Source organism: Corvus moneduloides, chromosome 29 (assembly GCF_009650955.1).
Source record: "Corvus moneduloides isolate bCorMon1 chromosome 29, bCorMon1.pri, whole genome shotgun sequence".
Classification (NCBI taxonomy): Eukaryota; Metazoa; Chordata; class Aves; order Passeriformes; family Corvidae; genus Corvus; species Corvus moneduloides.
In genome coordinates, this window is record NC_045504.1 from 1,890,412 (window position 1) to 1,907,105 (window position 16,694).

The following is a 16,694-nucleotide window of genomic DNA, read 5'->3' on the forward strand; positions in this document are numbered from 1 at the left end:
CGCCCAATAGGCGCGGCGGTGCGGGGGAAAACCACGCCCACATCCGGGCACCGCGAGCGCGCCGCGGCTTCACGCCCATAGGGGAACACGGGGAGGGCGCCGCCATGTTGGGTGAGGGCAATATGGCGGCTACATCCGGGATGCTGCTGGTTGGCTTCAGCGCCATTGGTTAGCACGGGAGGGCGGGCGCCATCTTGAGTGAGGGCAAGCTGGCAGCGCGGAGCCGCGTGGCGGCGCGGGCGCCATCTTGGGAAAGGCGAGGCGGGGGCGCCGCCATCTTAAGTGAGGGCAGAGCGGCCGGAAAAGGGGGGGGATTTTGAGGGGATTTTGGGGCTTTTTGGGGCGTTTTGGGGTGTGAGGGAAAGGGTGAGGAGGGCAGGGGCTGCTGTGAGGAAGGGGAGAGCGTTGGGGTGGGGTTGGTCGAGCAGGGGGATAATGCGGGGGGTGGGGAGGGGACAATGTGGCGCTGTGGGGACAAGGGAGGGGTCCCTCCTGAGGGGGAGGGGGGGGGGAGGCGGGGACACAATGGCGACAAGGAGGCGACCAAAAGGGGGGAGGGGGCCACTGGTGCCACCCCCTGCGAGAGCTCCCCGCCCCCACCCATGGGTGCGGCCCGTCCTTCACTTTTGCCCCGGGCTGGGTGGGGACACTGAGGCAGGGCCAGGGCGGGGAGGGGACACGGTGGGGGAGGGGGGGGAACCTGGGTGTGTCCCCCCCCCCCCTCCTTTTTCCCCCCGGGCCCCCCACGCCCCGAGCGCAATTAGTGAATGATAATTGTAATTAACGCGGCACGCGCCGGGACGGCGCCGGGCCTGGAGGGGGGAAGGGGGGGGGAGGCACAGCGGGGAAGGGGGAGGGGGACACGGGAAGGGTCCCGAGGGGGTCCCCGGTGTCCAGGGGGGGGGCCCGGAGGAGGCCCCGGAGCAGAACTGGGGGTCCCAAGGGGGGTCCCGGTGTCCAGGGAGGGGTCCCGGTGTCCAGGGAGGGTCCCGAGGGGGGTCCCGGTGTCCAGGGAGGGGTCCCGGTGTCCAAGGAGGGTCCCGAGGGGGTCCCGGTGTCCGGGGGGGGGGGCCCGGAGGAGGCCCTGGAGCAGAACTGGGGGTCCCAAGGGGGGTCCTGGTGTCCAGGGAGGGTCCCGAGGGGGGTCCCGGTGTCCGGGGGGGGGTCCCGGTGTCCAAGGAGGGTCCCGAGGGGGTCCCCGGTGTCCAGGGGGGGGGCCCGGAGGAGGCCCCGGAGCAGAACTGGGGGTCCCAAGGGGGGTCCCGGTGTCCAGGGAGGGGTCCCGGTGTCCAAGGAGGGTCCCGAGGGGGTCCCGGTGTCCAGGGAGGGGTCCCGGTGTCCAGGGAGGGTCCCGAGGGGGGTCCCGGTGTTCAGGGAGGGGTCCCGGTGTCCGAGGGGGTCCCGGTGTCCTCGGGGGGGACCCGGAGGAGGCCCCGGAGCAGAACTGGGGGTCCCAAAGGGGTCCCCGGTGTCCAGGGAGGGTCCCGAGGGGGGTCCCGGTGTCCGGGGGGGGGTCCCGGTGTCCAAGGAGGGTCCCGAGGGGGTCCCGGTGTCCGGGGGGGGGGGCCCGGAGGAGGCCCCGGAGCAGAACTGGGGGTCCCAAGGGGGGTCCCGGTGTCCAGGGAGGGTCCCGAGGGGCGTCCCGGTGTCCAGGGAGGGTCCCGAGGGGGGTCCCGGTGTTCAGGGAGGGGTCCCGGTGTCCGAGGGGGTCCCGGTGTCCTCGGGGGGGACCCGGAGGAGGCCCCGGAGCAGAACTGGGGGTCCCAAAGGGGTCACCGGTGTCCGAGGGGGTCCCGGAGGAGGCCCCGGAGCAGAACTGGGGGTCCCAAAGGGGTCCCCGGTGTCCAGGGGAGGGTCCTGGAGTCCGAGGGGGGGTCCCAAGAGGGGCCCCGGTGTTCAGGGAGAGGTCCCGGTGTCGGGGGGGTCCCGAGAGGGTCCCGGTGTCCAGGGGGGACTCGGAGGAGGCCCCGGAGCAGAACTGGGGGTCCCAAGGGGGGTCCCGGTGTCCAGGGAGGGTCCCGAGGGGCGTCCCGGTGTCCAGGGGGGGACTCGGAGGAGGCCCCGGAGCAGAACTGGGGGTCCCAAGGGGGTCCCCGGTGTCCGAGGGGGTGTCCGGTAGGGGGGTCCCGGGGGGGTGTCCGGTGTCCGGTAGGGGGGTCCGGGGGGTGTCCCCGGTGTCCGAAGGAGCTCGGGGAGGGTCCGGAGAGTCGCCGCTGTCCGGAGTGGGACACGGGAGGGGTCCCGGGGGGTGTCCCCGGTATCCGGGGGGTGTCCCCGGTGTCCGGGGGGTGTCCCCGGTGTCCGGGGCGTGTCCCGGGGGGTGTCCCCGGTATCCGGGGGGTGTCCCGGGGGGGTGTCCCCGGTGTCCGGAGGGGTGTCCCCGGTATCCGGGGGGTGTCCCCGGTGTCCCGGGGGGTGTCCCCGGTATCCGGGGGGTGTCCCGGGGGTGTCCCCGGTATCCGGGGGGTGTCCCGGGGGGGTGTCCCCGGTGTCCGGGGGGTGTCCCGGGGTTGTCCCCGGTATCCGGGGGGTGTCCCCGGTGTCCGGGGGGTGTCCCGGGGGGGTGTCCCCGGTGTCCGGGGGGTGTCCCGGGGGGGTGTCCCCGGTGTCCGGGGCCTGTCGCGGGCAGATGGCGGTGCCTGGGGGGGGGGAGGGGGGGTTGCCCAGGCTCGGGGCGGAGCGCTGGCCCCGGGCGGTGTCCGGGCGGTCCCGGTGAGTCACGGCGGCCTCCCCGCGCCCCCCCCCGCCCCCTCCGTGCCTATCCCGGGCCCGGCCGCGCCCCGCCAGTGTCCGCAGCGAGCACCGAGAGCCGCCCGCAGCAGCCCCGCAGCCCCCGCACGGTGAGAGCCGCGACCCCGCCCTGCTCCGGTAACGGGAACCTCATCCCGGTGTCCCCAAATCCCGGTTTGGGGGAGCCCCGCCCTGCTCCGGTAACGGGAACCTCATCCCGGTGTCCCCAAATCCCGGTTTGGGGGGGGTCACTCTGCTCGGGGGGGGCTCGGTCCTGCACCCCAAAAAGGGGGGACCCCATCCCGGTGTCCCGGTTTGGGGCGGGGGGGCTCGATCCTGCACCCCAAAAATGGGGGGGGGGGTCCATCCCTAAATCCCATTTTGGGGAAGCCCCGCCCTGCTCCGGTAACGGGAACCCCATCCCGGTGTCCCCAAATCCCGGATGGGGGGGGGGGGGGGCTCGGTCCTGCACCCCAAAAAGGGGAGACCCCATCTCGGTGTCCCGGTTTGGGGCGGGGGGATCGGTCCTGCACCCCAAAAAGGGGGGGTCCATCCCTAAATCCCATTTTGGGGGAGCCCCGCCCTGCTCCGGTAACGGGAACCCCATCCCGGTGTCCCCAAATCCCGGTTTGGGGGGGGGGGGGCTCGGTCCTGCACCCCAAAAAAGGGGGGACCGCACCCCTAAATCCCATTTTGGGGGAGCCCCGCCCTGCTCCGGTAACGGGAACCCCATCCCGGTGTCCCGGTTTGGAGGGGGGGGATGGGTCCTACACCAAACTTTGGGGTACCGCACCCCTAAATCCCGGTTTGGGGGGGTCACTCTGCTCTGTGGGGGGCTCGGTCCTGCACCCCAAAAAGGGGGACCCAACCCCTAAATCCCATTTTGGGGGAGCCCCGCCCTGCCCCGGTAACGGGAACCCCATCCCGGTGTCCCCAAATCCCGGTTGGGGGGGGGATCGGTCCTGCACCCCAAAAAAGGGGGGACCGCACCCCTAAATCCCGGTTTTGGGGGGGGGGCTCGGTCCTGCACCCCAAAAAGGGGGGGGACCCCACCCCTAAATCCCGGTTTGGGGGGGGGGGGGCCTCGGTCCTGCACCCCAAAAAGGGGGGGACCCCACCCCTAAATCCCATTTTGGGGGGGGGAGGGATCGGTCCTGCACCCCAAAAAAGGGGGGGACCCCACCCCTAGATCCCGGTTTGGGGGAGCCCCGCCCTGCTCCGGTAACGGGAACCCCATCCCGGTGTCCCGGTTTTGGGGGGGGGGCTCGGTCCTGCACCCCAAAAGGGGGAGGACCCCACCCCTAAATCCCATTTTGGGGGGGGGGAGGGGATCGGTCCCGCACCCCAAAAATGGGGGGGGACCCCACCCCTAAATCCCATTTTGGGGGAGCCCCGCCCTGCTCCGGTAACGGGAACCCCATCCCGGTGTCCCCAAATCTCGGTTTGGGGGGGGGGGGGGCTCGGTCCTGCACCCCAAAAAGAGGGGGGGACCCCACCCCTAAATCCCGGTTTGGGGGGGTCACTCTGCTTTGGGGGGGCTCGGTCGTGCACCCCAAAAAGGGGAGACCCCATCTCGGTGTCCCGGTTTGGGGCGGGGGGATCGGTCCTGCACCCCAAAAAGGGGGGGTCCATCCCTAAATCCCATTTTGGGGGAGCCCCGCCCTGCCCCGGTAACGGGAACCCCATCCCGGTGTCCCCAAATCCCGGTTTGGGGGAGCCCCGCCCTGCTCCGGTAACGGGAACCCCATCCCGGTGTCCCCAAATCCCGGTTTGGGGGGGGGGGCCTCGGTCCTGCACCCCAAAAAGGGGGGGACCCCACCCCTAAATCCCATTTTGGGGTGGGGGGGATCGGTTCTGCCCCCCAAAAATGGGGGACCCCACCCCCAAATCCCATTTTGGGGGGGTCACTCTGTTCTTTGGGGGGGGGGCTCCATCCTGCACCCCCATTTTTGGGGGACCCCGCACCCCTTTTTTGGGTGGGGGGGGAGGGGTTGTCTCTATCCCCAACCCCCCATTTTGGGGGGGCTCAATCTCATCCCCAAATTTGGGGACCCCCCCCCCCCCCCCCAATCCCGCGTCCCCCATTTTGGGGTGGGGGGGGCTTCAGAGGATTTGGGGACCCCAATCCTGCCCCTCCCCCCCCCCTCCCCTTTTAGGGTCACCCCAAATCCGTGCCCCCCAAGATTTTGGGGCGCTCAAGTGACACCCCCAAACCCTGGGGGGGGGGGCACAACCATCACCCCAAATTTCCGCCCCAAAATTTGGGGTCCCACCCCTTTTTGGGGTGGGGGTGGGGGGGGTCACGTCCTTGGGGGAGTCACTTTTGGGGGGGTTCCCTCCTTTTTTTGGGGGTGTCCCCCCCTTTTTTGTGGAGTTTTTGGGGGGGGCTCCTCTTTTTTTTGGGGAGTTTTCTCCTTTTTTTGGGGTGTTCCCCCCTTTTTTGTGGCGTTTTTGGGGTGTTCCCCCCCTTTTTTGTGGCGTTTTTTGGGGGGCTCCTCTTTTTTTTTGGGGGAGGTTTCTCCTTTTTTGGGGTGTTCCCCCCTTTTTTTGGGGGTGTTCCCCCCTTTTTTGGGGGTGTTCCCCCCTTTTTTGGGGAGTTTTTAGGGGGGGTTCCCCCTTTTCTGGGGTGTTCCCCCTTTTTTGGGGGTGTTCCCCCTTTTTCGTGGAGTTTTTTGGGGGAATTCCGCCTTTTTTAGGGGTGTCCCCCCCTTTTTTTGGGGGTGATTCCTCCTTTTTGGGGCTTTCTCCCCTTTTTCATGGCTGGTTCCTCCTTTTTTTGGGGCTGTTCCCCCATTTTTGAGGAGATTTTTGGGGCTGCTCCCCCATTTCTGAGCAGTTTTTTTGGGGCTGCTCCCCCATTTCCGAGCAGTTTTTTTTGGGGCTGTTCCCCCGTTTTTGAGGAGTTTTTTTGGGGCTGTTCCCCCATTTCCGAGCAGTTTTTTTTTGGGGCTGTTCCCCCATTTTTGAGGAGTTTTTTTGGGGCTGCTCCCCCATTTTTGAGGAGTTTTTTTGGGGCTTTTCCCCCATTTCTGAGCAGTTTTTTTGGGGCTGCTCCCCCATTTCCGAGCAGTTTTTTTGGGGCTGTTCCCCCATTTCCGAGCAGTTTTTTTTGGGGCTGTTCCCCCATTTTTGAGGAGTTTTTTTGGGGCTGCTCCCCCATTTTTGAGGAGTTTTTTTGGGGCTTTTCCCCCATTTCTGAGCAGTTTTTTTGGGGCTGTTCCCCCATTTTTGAGGAGTTTTTTTGGGGCTGTTCCCCCATTTCTGAGCAGTTTTTTTGGGGCTGTTACCCCATTTCCGAGCAGTTTTTTTTGGGGCTGCTCCCCCATTTCTGAGCAGTTTTTTGGGGCTGTTCCCCCATTTCTGAGCAGTTTTTTTGGGGTTGTTCCCCCATTTCCGAGCAGTTTTTTTGGGGCTGTTCCCCCATTTCTGAGCAGTTTTTTTGGGGCTGTTCCCCCATTTCCGAGCAGTTTTTTTTGGGGCTGCTCCCCCATTTCTGAGCAGTTTTTTTGGGGCTGTTCCCCCATTTCTGAGCAGTTTTTTTGGGGTTGTTCCCCCATTTCCGAGCACTTTTTTTGGGGCTGTTCCCCTATTTCTGAGCACTTTTTTTAGGACTTCCCCCCCCTTTTTTAGGAGTGTCCCTTTTTTTGCGAATTTCCCTCCTTTTTTCAGCTGTTCCCGGGTTGTTTTTTTTTTTGGAATGGGGGGGGTTGGGTGTCCCCCTCTCTTTTTTTTGGGGAAGGGAAACTGAGGCCGGGCCCCACCCAGGGAGGGGCTCTGGGATCCCCCCGGGTCCCCCCCGGGTCCCTCCCCCGCGGCGGCCGCAGCTGAGTCACGGCCGGAGAATTCCTGGAGAATTCCCAGAGAATTCCTGGAGCGTTCCCGGGGCGTTCCCGGAGCATTCCCGGAGAATTCCCGGAGAATTCTCGGAGTTCCCGGAGCGTTCCCGGAGCATTCCCGGCTCATTCCTGGAGAATTCCCGGAGTTCCCGGAGCGTTCCCGGAGAATTCCCGGAGAATTCCCGGAGCGTTCCCGGAGCATTCCCGGCTCATTCCTGGAGAATTCCCGGAGTTCCCGGAGCGTTCCCGGAGAATTCCCGGAGAATTCCCGGAGCGTTCCCGGAGCATTCCCGGAGTTCCCAGATCGTTCCCGGCTCATTCCCGGAGCGTTCCCGGCTCATTCCCGGAGAATTCTCGGAGTTCCCGGAGCGTTCCCGGTGCATTCCCGGAGCATTCCCGGCTCATTCCTGGGGCGTTCCCGGCTCATTCCCGGAGAATTCCCGGAGCGTTCCCGGAGTTCCCAGATCATTCCCGGAGCATTCCCGGAGAATTCCCGGAGCGTTCCCGGAGTTCCCAGATCATTCCCGGAGCGTTCCCGGCTCATTCCCGGAGCGTTCCCGGCTCATTCCCGGCTCATTCCCGGCTCATTCCCGGGGCATTCCCGGGGCATTCCCGGCTCATTCCCGGGGCATTCCCGGGGCATTCCCGGCTCATTCCCGGAGCGTTCCTGGAAAATCCGCTGCGCCTGGAACGGGGCGGGAGCGATCCTGGAGGGATTTTGGGGGGTCCTGGAGAGATTTGGGGGGATTCAGGAAGAATTTGATGTTTTCAGAAGGAATTTAGGGGTGCCTGGGGGGGATTTTGGGGCTCCCAGGGGGATTTGGGGGGGTCCTGGAGGGATTTTGGGGGGATTCAGGGGGATTTTGGGGCTCCCAGGGGGATTTTGGGGGGGTTTCAGGAGGGGTTTTGGGGGTCCCAGGGGGATTTTTGGGGGGTCCTGGAGGGATTTGGGGGATTCAGGAGGGATTTTGGGGATCCTGGAGAGATTTGGGGGGATTCAGGAAGAATTTGATGTTTTCAGAAGGAATTTAGGGGTGCCTGGGGGGGATTTTGGGGCTCCCAGGGGGATTTTGGGGTGTCCTGGAGGGATTTTGGGGGGGGTTCCAGAGGGGTTTTGGGGCTCCCAGGGGGATTTTGGAGGGTTCAGGAGGGATTTTGGGGTTCCCGATGGGAATTTTGGGGTTCCCGATGGGAATTTTGCAATTCCCAGTGGGAATTTTGGGGTTCCCGGTGGAATTTTGGGGTTCCCGGTGGGAATTTGGGATTCCCGATGGGAATTTTGGGGTTCCCGGTGGGAATTTGGGGTTTCCCGATGGGAATTTTGGGGTTCCCGGTGGGAATTTGGGGTTTCCCGATGGGAATTTTTTGGTTCCCGGTGGGAATTTGGGGTTTCCCGATGGGAATTTTGTGGCTCCCGGTGGGAATTTTGTGGCTCCCGGTGGGAATTTGGGGTTCCCGGTGGGAATTTTTTGGTTCCCAGTGGGAATTTTTTGGTTCCCAGTGGGAATTTTGCAGTTCTGGTGGGATTTTGGGGTTCCTGATGGCAATTTTTCAGTTCCCGGTGGGAAATGCCTGGTTCCCGATGGGAATTTTTTGTTTTCCAATGGGAATTTTGGGGTTCCCGGTGGGAATTTTGCAGTTCCCGATGTGAATTTGTGGCTCCCGGTGGGAATTTGGGGTTTCCCGATGGGAATTTTCGGGTTCCCGGTGGGAATTTTGTGGCTCCCAGTGGGAATTTTGTGGCTCCCAGTGGAATTTTGGGGTTTCCCGATGGGAATTTGGGGTTTCCCGGTGGGAATTGTCTGGTTCCCGGTGGGAATTTTGGGGTTTCCTGATGGGAATTGTCTGGTTCCCGATGGGAATTTTTTGTTTTCCAATGGGAATTTTGTGACTCCCGGTGGTTATTTGGGGTTTCCCGATGGGAATTTTGTGGCTCCCGGTGGGAATTTGGGGTTTCCCGGTGGGAATTGCCTGGTTGCCGGTGGGAATTCCGGGAATTCCGGCAGGAGCAGCGCAGGATGCCGTCGCAGCTGGAGCACGCCATGGAGACGCTGATGTTCACCTTCCACAAGTACGCGGGGGACAAGGAGCACCTGGCCAAGGAGGACCTGCGGGAGCTCATGGACAAGGAATTCCCGGGATTCCTGGAGGTGGGGCCGGCAGAAACCCAGGATGGGATCCCGTAAAACCCGGGATCAGATCTCGTAAAACCCCGGGATGGGATCCCGTAAAACCCTGGATCAGATCCGATAAACCCCCGGGATCTGATCCCATAAACCCCGGGATCAGATCTCGTAAAACCCCGGGATGGGATCCCGTAAAACCCCAGGATGGGATCCCATAAAACCCCGAGATCTGATCCCATAAAACCCCAGGATGGGATCCCATAAACCCCGGGAGGGGATCCCATAAACCCCAGGATGGGATCCCATAAAACCCCGGGAGGGGATCCCATAAAACCCCGGGATGGGATCCCGTAAAACCCTGGATCAGATCCCATAAAACCCCAGGATGGGATCCCGTAAAACCCCCGGGATCAGATCCCATAAACCCCCGGGATCAGATCCCATAAAACCCCGGGATAGGATCCCATAAAACCCCAAGATCAGATCCCGTAAAACCCCAGGATTGGATCCCATAAAACCCCGGGATTGGATCCCATAAAACCCCAGGATGGGATCCTGTAAAACCCCAGGATGGGATCCCATGAACCCTGGATCAGATCCCATAAAAACCCGGGATGGGATCCCATAAACCCTGGGATCAAACCCTATAGAACCCATTTTCCCCCCATTTTTCCCCCATTTTTTGCCCATTTTCCCGTTGTTTTCCCCCAGAACCAGCGCGACCCCCCACACCCTGGATCCCATCCTGGATCACTATTTAGGATCTGACTCATTTTTCGCCCATTTTTGCCCATTTTTGCCCGTTTTCCCCCCATTTTCCCCCTATTCTTCCCCCATTTTCCCCGTTTTTGCCCCATTCTTCCCCCATTTTCCCCCCATTTTTCCCCATTTTTCCCCATTTTCCCGTTGTTTTCCCCCAGAACCAGCATGACCCCCACGCCCTGGATCCCATCCTGGATCACTATTTCCATTTTTCCCCATTTTTGCCCATTTTCCCGTTGTTTTCCCCCAGAACCAGCGCGACTGCCAGGCCCTGAATCCCATCCTGGATCACTATTTCCATTTTTCCCCATTTTTGCCCATTTCCCCCCATTTTTCCCCCAGAACCAGCGCGACCCCCAGGCCCCCCTGTATCAATATTTCCATTTTTCCCCATTTTTGCCCATTTCCCCCCCCTTTTTCCCCCAGAACCAGCGCGACCCCCAGGCCCCCCTGTATCAATATTTCCATTTTTCCCCATTTTTGCCCATTTCCCCCCGTTTTTCCCCCAGAACCAGCGCGACCCCCAGGCCCCCCTGTATCAATATTTCCATTTTTCCCCATTTTTGCCCATTTCCCCCCCCTTTTTCCCCCAGAACCAGCGCGACCCCCAGACCCCCCTGTATCACTATTTAGGATCTGACCCATTTTTTCCCCATTTTTGCCCATTTCCCCCCCTTTTTCCCCCAGAACCAGCGCGACCCCCAGGCCCCCCTGTATCAATATTTCCATTTTTCCCCATTTTTGCCCATTTCCCCCCCTTTTTCCCCCAGAACCAGCGCGACCCCCAGGCCCCCCCTGTATCAATATTTCCATTTTTCCCCATTTTTGCCCATTTCCCCCCGTTTTTCCCCCAGAACCAGCGCGACCCCCAGGCCCCCCTGTATCAATATTTCCATTTTTTCCCCATTTTTGCCCATTTCCCCCCCTTTTTCCCCCAGAACCAGCGCGACCCCCAGGCCCCCCTATATCAATATTTCCATTTTTCCCCATTTTTGCCCATTTCCCCCCCTTTTTCCCCCAGAACCAGCGCGACCCCCAGGCCCCCCTGTATCAATATTTCCGATCTGACCCATTTTTGCCCATTTCCCCCCGTTTTTCCCCCAGAACCAGCGCGACCCCCCAGACCGCCCTGTATCAATATTTCCATTTTTCCCCATTTTTGCCCATTTCCCCCCCTTTTTCCCCCAGAACCAGCACGACCCCCAGGCCCCCCTGTATCAATATTTCCATTTTTCCCCATTTTTGCCCATTTCCCCCCCTTTTTCCCCCAGAACCAGCGCGACCCCCAGACCCCCCTGTATCAATATTTCCATTTTTCCCCATTTTTGCCCATTTCCCCCCGTTTTTCCCCCAGAACCAGCGCGACCCCCAGGCCCTGGAGCGCGTCCTGGATCCCATCCTGGATCACTATTTCCATTTTTCCCCATTTTTGCCCATTTCCCCCCGTTTTTCCCCCAGAACCAGCGCGACCCCCAGACCCCCCCTGTATCACTATTTAGGATCTGACCCATTTTTCCCCATTTTTGCCCATTTCCCCCCGTTTTTCCCCCAGAACCAGCGCGACCCCCAGACCCCCCTGTATCAATATTTCCATTTTTCCCCATTTTTGCCCATTTCCCCCCGTTTTTCCCCCAGAACCAGCGCGACCCCCAGACCCCCCTGTATCACTATTTAGGATCTGACCCATTTTTTCCCCATTTTTGCCCATTTCCCCCCGTTTTTCCCCCAGAACCAGCGCGACCCCCAGACCCCCCTGTATCACTATTTAGGATCTGACCCATTTTTTCCCCATTTTTGCCCATTTCCCCCCCCTTTTTCCCCCAGAACCAGCGCGACCCCCAGGCCCCCCTGTATCAATATTTCCATTTTTCCCCATTTTTGCCCGTTTCCCCCCGTTTTTCCCCCAGAACCAGCGCGACCCCCAGACCCCCCTGTATCACTCTTTAGGATCTGACTCATTTTTTCCCCATTTTTGCCCGTTTCGCCCCGTTTTTCCCCCAGAACCAGCGCGACCCCCAGGCCCCCCTGTATCAATATTTCCATTTTTCCCCATTTTTGCCCGTTTCCCCCCGTTTTTCCCCCAGAACCAGCGCGACCCCCAGGCCCCCCTGTATCAGAATTTAGGATCTGACCCATTTTTGCCCGTTTCCCCCCCGTTTTTCCCCCAGAACCAGCGCGACCCGCACGCCCTGGAGCGCATCCTGCGGGACGTGGAGCAGAGCCGCGATGGCCGCGTTGGCTTCCAGGGCTTCTTCTCGCTGGTGGCCGGGCTCACCATGGCCTGCAATGACTACTTCGTGCTGCACATGAAGCGGCCCGGCCGCAAGTGAGGGGGGCTGGGGGCTCCGACCCCCCCCCCCAAAACCCACCCACCCAGGGGTGCCCCCCAAACCCACCCAGGGGTGCCCCAAACCCACCCATTTTGGGGTACCCCCCCAAACCCACCCATTTTGGGGTGCCCGCCCCGACCTGCCTCGAGTTCCATTCTCACCCCAAATCTGTGCCTTGACCCCCCCCCTCAAAGAGGTTCTGAGACCCCCCCGGGGGTCTCGGGACCCCCCCCAAACCCAACCACCCATGGGTGCCCCCCAAACCCACCCAGGGGTGCCCCAAACCCACCCATTTTGGGGTGCCCGCCCCGACCTGCCTCGAGTTCCATTCTCACCCCAAATCTGTGCCTTGACCCCCCCTCAAAGAGGTTCTGAGACCCCCCCGGGGGTCTCGGGACCCCCCCAAATCGACCCACCCATGGGTGCCCCCCAAACCCACCCAGGGGTGCCCAAAATCCACCCATGGGTGCCCCCCAAACCCATTTTGGGGTGCCCGCCCCGACCTGCCTCGAGTTCCATTCTCACCCCAAATCTGTGCCTTGACCCCCCCTCAAAGAGGTTCTGAGACCCCCCCGGGGGTCTTGGGACCCCCTCCCAAAACCCACCCACCCATGGGTGGCCCCCCAAACCCACCCAGGGGTGCCCCCCCAAACCCATTTTGGGGTGCCCCCCCCAAATCCGCCTGGAGTCCCCCCGTAACCCCAAATCTGTGCCTGGACCCCCCCTCCAGAGGTTCTGTCCCCCGCCCCGGGGTCTTGAGACCCCCCCCCCGCGGGTTTTGGGACCCCCCCCAAACCCAACCACCCATGGGTGCCCCCCAAACCCACCCAGGGGTGCCCCAAACCCACCCATTTTGGGGTGCCCCCCAAATCCGCCTCGGGTCCCGTTCTCACCCCAAATCTGTGCCTTGACTCCCCCCCCCAAGGGGTTCTGACCCCCCCCAGGGGTCTTGGGACCCCCCCCCGGGGGTTTTGGGACCCCCCCCAAATCGACCCACCCAGGGATGTCCCCCAAACCCACCCATGGGTGCCCCCCAAACCCATTTTGGGGTGCCCGCCCCGACCTGCCTCGAGTTCCATTCTCACCCCAAATCTGTGCCTTGACCCCCCCTCAAAGAGGTTCTGAGACCCCCCCGGGGGTCTCGGGACCCCCCCAAACCCAACCACCCATGGGTGCCCCCCAAACCCACCCAGGGGTGCCCAAAATCCACCCATGGGTGCCCCCCAAACCCATTTTGGGGTGCCCGCCCCGACCTGCCTCGAGTTCCATTCTCACCCCAAATCTGTGCCTTGACCCCCCCTCAAAGAGGTTCTGAGACCCCCCCGGGGGTCTCGGGACCCCCCCAAATCGACCCACCCATGGGTGCCCCCCCAAACCCACCCAGGGGTGCCCAAAATCCACCCATGGGTGCCCCCCAAACCCATTTTGGGGTGCCCGCCCCGACCTGCCTCGAGTTCCATTCTCACCCCAAATCTGTGCCTGGACCCCCCCTCAAAGCCCCGGGGGTCTTGGGACCCCTCCCCAAAACCCACCCACCCATGGGTGGCCCCCCAAACCCACCCAGGGGTGCCCCCCCAAACCCATTTTGGGGTGCCCCCCCCAAACCCGCCTGGAGTCCACCCTTAACCCCAAATCTGTGCCTGGACCCCCCCTCAAGAGGTTCTGACCCCCGCCCAGGGGTCTTGAGACCCCCCCCCCGCGGGTTTTGGGACCCCCCCCAAACCCAACCACCCATGGGTGCCCCCCAAACCCACCCAGGGGTGCCCAAAATCCACCCATGGGTGCCCCCCAAACCCATTTTGGGGTGCCCGCCCCGACCTGCCTCGAGTTCCATTCTCACCCCAAATCTGTGCCTGGACCCCCCCTCAAAGAGGTTCTGAGCCCCCCCCGCGGGTCTCGGGACCCCCCCCACACCCACCCATGGGTGCCCCCCCCCCAAACCCGCCTCGGGTCCCGCTCTCACCCCAAATCTGTGACGCCCCCCCTTTCCCCCCCCTTGTGGCTTTTGAGACCCCCAACCCCACCCATGGGTGCTCCCCCCCCCCCCCAAATAAAGGGGTTTTGTATTAAACTGGAGCCGCCTCCGTTCTTGGGGTCCCTTTTGGGGTCCCTCTGGGGCCCTTTTGGGGTCCCTGTCCCCTTTGGGGTCCCTTTTGGGGTCCCTGTCCCCTCTGAGTCCCCTTTGGGTTCCTTTTAGGGTCCCTCTGTTCCCTTTGGGGTCACTTTTGGGGTCCCCCTGTCCCTTTTGGGGCCCTTTTGGAGTCCTCCTGTCCCTTTTGGGGTCCCCTGTGGGGTCCCTGTCCCTTTGGGGTCCCCTTTGGGGCCCTTTTGGGGTCCTCCTGTCCCCTTTGGGGTCCCTGTGGGTCCCTTTTGGGGTCCCCTGTGGGGTCCCTGTCCCTTTGGGGTCCCCTTTGGGGCCCTTTTGGGGTCCTCCTGTCCCCTTTGGGGTCCCTGTGGGTCCCTTTTGGGGTCCCTGTGGGGTCCCTGTCCCCTTTTGGGGTCCCTTTTGGGGTCCCTTTTGGGATCCCCTGTGGGGTCCCTGTCCCTTTGGGGTCCCCTTTGGGTCCCTTTTGGGGTCCTCCCGTCCCCTTTGGGGTCCCCTTTATGTCCCTTTTGGGGTCCCTCTGTCCCCTTTTGGGGTCCCTTTGGGTCCCTTTTGGGGTCCCTGTGGGGTCCCTGTCCCCCTTTGGGTCCCTTTGGGGTCCCTGTCCCCCTTTGGGTCCCTTTGGGGGTCCCCCTGTCCCCTTTGGGTCACTTTGGGGTCCCTTTTGGGGTTCCTGTCCCTTTGGAGTCCCTTTTAGGATCCCTCGGCCCCTTTTGGGGTCCCCTTTGGGGTCCAGGTCCCCTTTGGGTCCCTTTGGGGTCCCTCGGCCCCTTTTGGGGTCCCTTTTGGGATCCTCTGGAGTCCCTTTGGGTCCCCTTTGGGTCCCTTTTAGGATCCCTCGGCCCCTTTTGGGGTCCCCTTTGGGTCCCTGTTCCCTTTGGGGTCCCCTTTGAGGTCCCCTTGGGGTCCCTTTTGGGGTCCCTGTGGGGTCCCTGTCCCCTTAGGATCCCTTTTGGGGTCCTTGTCCCTTTGGGGTCCCTTTTGGGGTCCCTCAGCCCCTTTTGGGGTCCTTCTGGGGGACCTTTGGGGTCCCCTTTGAGTCCCCTTTTGGGGTCCCTTTTGGGGTCCCTCAGCCCCTTTTGGGGTCCTTCTGGGGGACCTTTGGGGTCCCCTTTGGGTCCCCTTTTGGGGTCCCTTTGGGGTCCCTCAGCCCCTTTTGGGGTCCCTTTTGGGATCCTCCTGTCCCTTTGAGTCCCCTTTGGGTCCCTTTTGGGGTCCCTCTGGGGTCCCTCGGCCCCTTTTGGGGTCCCCTTTGGGGTCCAGGTCCCCTTTGGGTCCCTTTGGGGTCCCTCGGCCCCTTTTGGGGTCCCTTTTGGGATCCTCCTGTCCCTTTGGGGTCCCCTTTGGGTCCCTTTTAGGATCCCTCGGCCCCTTTTGGGGTCCCCTTTGGGTCCCTGTTCCCTTTGGGGTCCCCTTTGAGGTCCCCTTGGGGTCCGTTTTGGGGTCCCTGTGGGGTCCCTGTCTCCTTAGGATCCCTTTTGGGGTCCTTGTCCCTTTGGGGTCCCCTTTGGGGTCCCTCAGCCCCTTTTGGGGTCCTTCTGGGGGACCTTTGGGGTCCCCTTTGAGTCCCCTTTTGGGGTCCCTTTTGGGGTCCCTCAGCCCCTTTTGGGGTCCCTTTTGGGATCCTCCTGTCCCTTTGGGTCCCCTTTGGGTCCCTTTTGGGGTCCCTCTGGGGTCCCTCGGCCCCTTTTGGGGTCCCCTTTGGGGTCCAGGTCCCCTTTGGGTCCCTTTGGGGTCCCTCGGCCCCTTTTGGGGTCCCTTTTGGGATCCTCCTGTCCCTTTGGGGTCCCCTTTGGGTCCCTTTTAGGATCCCTCGGCCCCTTTTGGGGTCCCCTTTGGGGTCCAGGTCCCCTTTGGGTCCCTTTGGGGTCCCCCTGTCCCCTTTTGGGGTCCCTTTTGGGATCCTCCTGTCCCTTTGGGGTCCCTTTGGGGTCCCTTTTGGGGTTCCTGTCCCTCTGGAGTCCCTTTTAGGATCCCTCGGCCCCTTTTGGGGTCCCCTTTGGGTCCCTGTTCCCTTTGGGGTCCCCTTTGAGGTCCCCTTGGGGTCCGTTTTGGGGTCCCTGTGGGGTCCCTGTCCCCTTAGGATCCCTTTTGGGGTCCTTGTCCCTTTGGGGTCCCCTTTGGGGTCCCTCAGCCCCTTTTGGGGTCCTTCTGGGGGACCTTTGGGGTCCCCTTTGAGTCCCCTTTTGGGGTCCCTTTTGGGGTCCCTCAGCCCCTTTTGGGGTCCCTTTTGGGATCCTCCTGTCCCTTTGGGGTCCCCTTTGGGTCCCTTTTGGGGTCCCTCTGGGGTCCCTCGGCCCCTTTTGGGGTCCCTTTTGGGATCCTCCTGTCCCTTTGGGGTCCCCTTTGGGTCCCCTTTTGGGGTCCCTCTGGGGTCCCTCGGCCCCTTTTGGGGTCCCTTTTGGGATCCTCCTGTCCCTTTGGGGTCCCCTTTGGGTCCCTTTTGGGGTCCCTCTGGGGTCCCTCGGCCCCTTTTGGGGTCCCTCTGGGGTCCCCCTGTAGGGGAGGCGTTTGGGGCAGTGTGAGGGGGTCTGTGGGGGTCTATCGGGTCTATAGGGGTCTATAGGGGTTTATGGGGGTCCATAGGGGTCCATAGGGGTCTGTAGGGGTTTATGGGGGTCCATAGGGGTCTATAGGGGTCTATAGGGGTTTATGGGGATCCAGAGGGGTCTGTGGGGGTCCATAGGGGTCTATAGGGGTCTATAGGGGTTTATGGGGGTCCATAGGGGTCTATAGGGGTCTATAGGGGTTTATGGGGGTCCATAGGGGTCCTTAGGGGTCTGTAGGGGTTTATGGGGGCCCATAG

General features: G+C 62.5%; 1 protein-coding gene and 2 long non-coding RNA genes across 7 annotated transcripts; 2 read left to right on the plus strand and 1 right to left on the minus strand.

The window, feature by feature from the left end:
• The first annotated feature begins 2,630 nt into the window (after positions 1-2,630).
• S100A10 (S100 calcium binding protein A10) lies at positions 2,631-11,972 on the plus strand. 5 transcript variants are annotated; one of them, XM_032093330.1, is made up of 4 exons: positions 2,631-2,868; positions 8,573-8,716; positions 10,809-10,845; positions 10,942-11,264. In XM_032093330.1, the coding sequence occupies exons 2-4, from the start codon at positions 8,585-8,587 to the stop codon at positions 11,127-11,129; spliced, it is 357 nt and encodes a 118-aa protein (XP_031949221.1). In that variant the 5' UTR covers positions 2,631-2,868; positions 8,573-8,584; the 3' UTR covers positions 11,130-11,264. The 5 variants fall into 5 exon arrangements, with proteins under 5 accessions (XP_031949221.1, XP_031949220.1, XP_031949224.1 ...); XM_032093329.1 differs by having other exon boundaries at positions 2,646-2,840; positions 10,942-11,261; XM_032093332.1 differs by lacking the exon at positions 2,631-2,868 and adding an exon at positions 4,380-4,462 and having other exon boundaries at positions 10,942-11,265.
• Positions 9,378-10,145, minus strand: LOC116436340. Its single transcript, XR_004236984.1, has 2 exons — positions 10,096-10,145; positions 9,378-9,460 (listed from the first exon to the last, which is right to left on the minus strand). It is a non-coding gene; the product is annotated as an uncharacterized LOC116436340 (long non-coding RNA).
• A 597-nt stretch (positions 11,973-12,569) lies between the features above and the next one.
• LOC116436327 lies at positions 12,570-13,712 on the plus strand. Its single transcript, XR_004236971.1, has 2 exons — positions 12,570-13,112; positions 13,442-13,712. It is a non-coding gene; the product is annotated as an uncharacterized LOC116436327 (long non-coding RNA).
• Positions 13,713-16,694: the final 2,982 nt, after the last annotated feature.